Source organism: Plecotus auritus (assembly GCF_963455305.1).
Source record: "Plecotus auritus genome assembly, chromosome: 1".
Classification (NCBI taxonomy): Eukaryota; Metazoa; Chordata; class Mammalia; order Chiroptera; family Vespertilionidae; genus Plecotus; species Plecotus auritus.
This window is the reverse complement of record NC_137770.1, coordinates 143,699,187-143,702,290: the sequence shown is the minus strand read 5'-3', so window position 1 is coordinate 143,702,290 and position 3,104 is coordinate 143,699,187. Positions and strand designations below refer to the sequence as shown.

The 3,104-nt window shown below is 34.0% G+C and overlaps 1 protein-coding gene across 1 annotated transcript; it reads left to right on the top strand.

The window, feature by feature from the left end:
- Positions 1 to 2,589: 2,589 nt before the first annotated feature.
- On the top strand, positions 2,590 to 2,841 carry LOC308243350 (small ribosomal subunit protein eS27-like; the record flags this gene model as incomplete). The annotated part of the gene is made up of 1 exon (XM_080658654.1): positions 2,590 to 2,841. The coding sequence occupies one exon, from the start codon at positions 2,590 to 2,592 to the stop codon at positions 2,839 to 2,841; it is 252 nt and encodes an 83-aa protein (XP_080514780.1).
- Positions 2,842 to 3,104: the final 263 nt, after the last annotated feature.

Below are 3,104 nucleotides of genomic sequence, written 5' to 3'. Positions count from 1 at the left end.
TTCCTCCATTACCGGGGAAACCCAAGCCTCCTGCTTGCTCTGTGGCTGCAGCCAGCTTGGTTGGGTTAATTTGCATACTCACTCCTGATTGGCTGGTGGGCGTGGCTTGTGGGTGTAGTGGAGTGATGTTTAATTTGCATATTACTCTTTTATTAGATAGGGTGACACGCCTATGAGGTAGATATGGTCAGGGAAATGCTTTGAAAAAATTCAGGTGCACTATGAATTTTTCCCTATACCTAATGGTGTGCTAATTAATGCCACTTAAAAGTGCATACATTTGACAGTGTCACTTCTTAACCTCATGTCCCAAATATTTAATCATACATTTAATTTAACTAACAATAAGTAATATTTATAATAGTGTGCATTTTTTTATTGTGAATAAACATCTCAGATGATTAAAATGGAGAGTCTTAACTAAAAACATTCCTGTATTCTTGATTATTTGTTTTTTAATAAATTCATTGGGGTGACATTGGTTAATAAAATTATATAAGTTTCAGATCTACAATTCTATAATACATCATCTGTATATTATATTGTGTGTTCACCATCCCCAGTCAAGTCTCCTTCAATCATCATTTATACTTTTACCTTCTTCACCTCCTCAACCCCATTTCCCTCTGGAATCACCATACTGTTGTCTGTGTCCCTTCATCTTTTTAACCCAGCTCCGCAACCTCCCTCCCCTCTGACAGCTGTGAGTCTGTTCTCTGTGTCTATGAATCAGTTTCTGTTTTGTTAGCTGATTTTGTTCATTAGATTCCACATATGAGTGAAATCATGTGATACTTGTTTTTTCCTGACTGGCTTATTTCACTTAACATAATGCTCTCTAGATCCATCCATGCTGTTGCAAAGTATAACATTTCCTTTTTTTTTTTTTTTTTTTTTTATGGCTGAGTAGCATTCCATTGTGTAAATGTACCACAGCTTTTTTATCCATTTATCCACTGATGGACACTTGGGCTGCTTTCAAATATTGGCTATTGTAAATAACACTGTAATGAACATAAGGGTGTATATACTCTTTCAAATTAGTGTTTCCAGTTTCTTCAGACATATTCCTAGAAATGGAATCACTGGGTCATAAGGCGGTTCCATACTGCTTTTGAGGTAACACCATACTGTTTTCCACAGTGGCTGCACCAATTTACATTCCCACCAGCAGTGCACAAGGGTTTCCTTTTCTCCACATCCTCACCAACATTGGTTGTTTATTGATTTATTGATGATAGCCATTCTGACATGTGTGGGGTAATATCTCATTGTGGTTTTAATTTTTATTTCTCTGATAATTAGTGACATTGAGCATTTTTTCCCATGTTTATTGGCCATTTGTATGTCCAATACAAATGTATCACTGACAAATATGTCCTCCCATACAGTGGATTGTCTTTTCATTTTATTGATGTTTCATTGCTGGGCAAAAACTTTTTAGTTTGATGCAGTCTCATTTGTTTATTTTTTCTTTTGCCCAACGAGATATATCAGAAAATATAGTTTAAATTAAATTAGACCACTGTCTTACAATGTACACAAGAATAAACTCAAAATGGATTAAAGTCTTAAATGTTAGGCTTGAAACCATAAAAATCTTAGACGAAAACATAGACAGCAGGAGGAGATATATATACTGAGTAAACTTTTCCCTATTTTTCTTTTATAATTATTATTAATTTGTGGTGTGCTAATTAATGCCACTTAAATAGAGTAAGCCCCAAGTGAGACTTTTTAAAACCTAGTTATTGATTTATGGTCTCAAGATTATTTAAGAAGCTTTCCTTCCCATTTTGGCAATCTATTCTTGACACAAGAATCTAGGCCAAATCAAAGTTTATTAAATAATTTCTGGAATAAAAACTGTTGAAAATTCTCTATAAATATACTCTGAGTTTATGGCATTAAAATTATATTTAAAACCCAGTCTATAATACAAAGTATGTTAGTACATGCTCCAGTAGAATGTATGTCTTTACGGCACATTTATAGGTCTCCAGCCTCCATTCTTCAGTATAGGAAAAATTATATTCCATCTGACGTATGAAATTTGGTGAGTAACAAACTAATCTAGCAGTGTTCTTAATAAAAATACTCCTTTGCCTATCAGTCATCACTAAAAAGCATTTATTAATTATTCACAAAATATAGACTTTTCCCTAAAGAAATTTAAAGTACAGGAAAATATATTATAGAAGATGATATAAAACTCTTGCTATTTTCATAGAATGTGAACATTTTTATAGAAATTCCAAATGGAAACCTAGAAAAGTTTTAAAAAATATTTTCTAAGTTCAATAAATGGCTCTTGCATTCCTTTAGGCATTAAATAGCATATTAAAAATATTTGACTTACTAAAGACTCCACCAAATAAAACTACTAGAAACCATAAACAAACACAGTAAAGCTTCAGGATACAAAATCAGTATACAAAAATCAATTGTTTTCCTATATACTAACAATTAAATTTCAGAAAAAGAAATGAAAAAAAAAATTCCATTTTATCCAAAAGAATAACACCTAGGAATAAACTTAATAAAGAATGTGAAGGGCCTTTCTGGCAGCGATGGCCTCCCCACGACAATATGCCTCTCGCTAAGGGTCTCCTCCATCCCTCTCCAGAAGAGGAGAGGAAACACAAGAAGAAGCACCTGGTGCAGAGCCCCAGTTCCTACTTCACAGATGTGAAATGCCCAGGATGCTATAAAATCACCACCGACTTTAGCCATGCACAAATGGTAGTTTTGTGTGTTGGTTGCTCCACTGTTCCCTGTCAGCCAACAGGAGGAAAAGCAAGGCTTACAGAAGGATACTCCTTCAGCAGAAAGCAGCACTAAAAGCACCTCAAATCAAGGTGAGTGGGAAACCATCCAATATTTTGGATTAAAAAAAAAAAAGAAAAGAATGTGAAGGACCTATGCACTGACAACTACAAGATATCATTAAAAGAAATTTACGAAGACGCAAAGAAATGGAAAAATATTCCATGTTCATGGACTGGAAGAATCAACATAGTTAAAATAGCCATATTACCCAAAGCAATATACAGATTTAATGCAATCCCCATAAAAATCTCAATAGCATTTTTTAAAAGAAATAG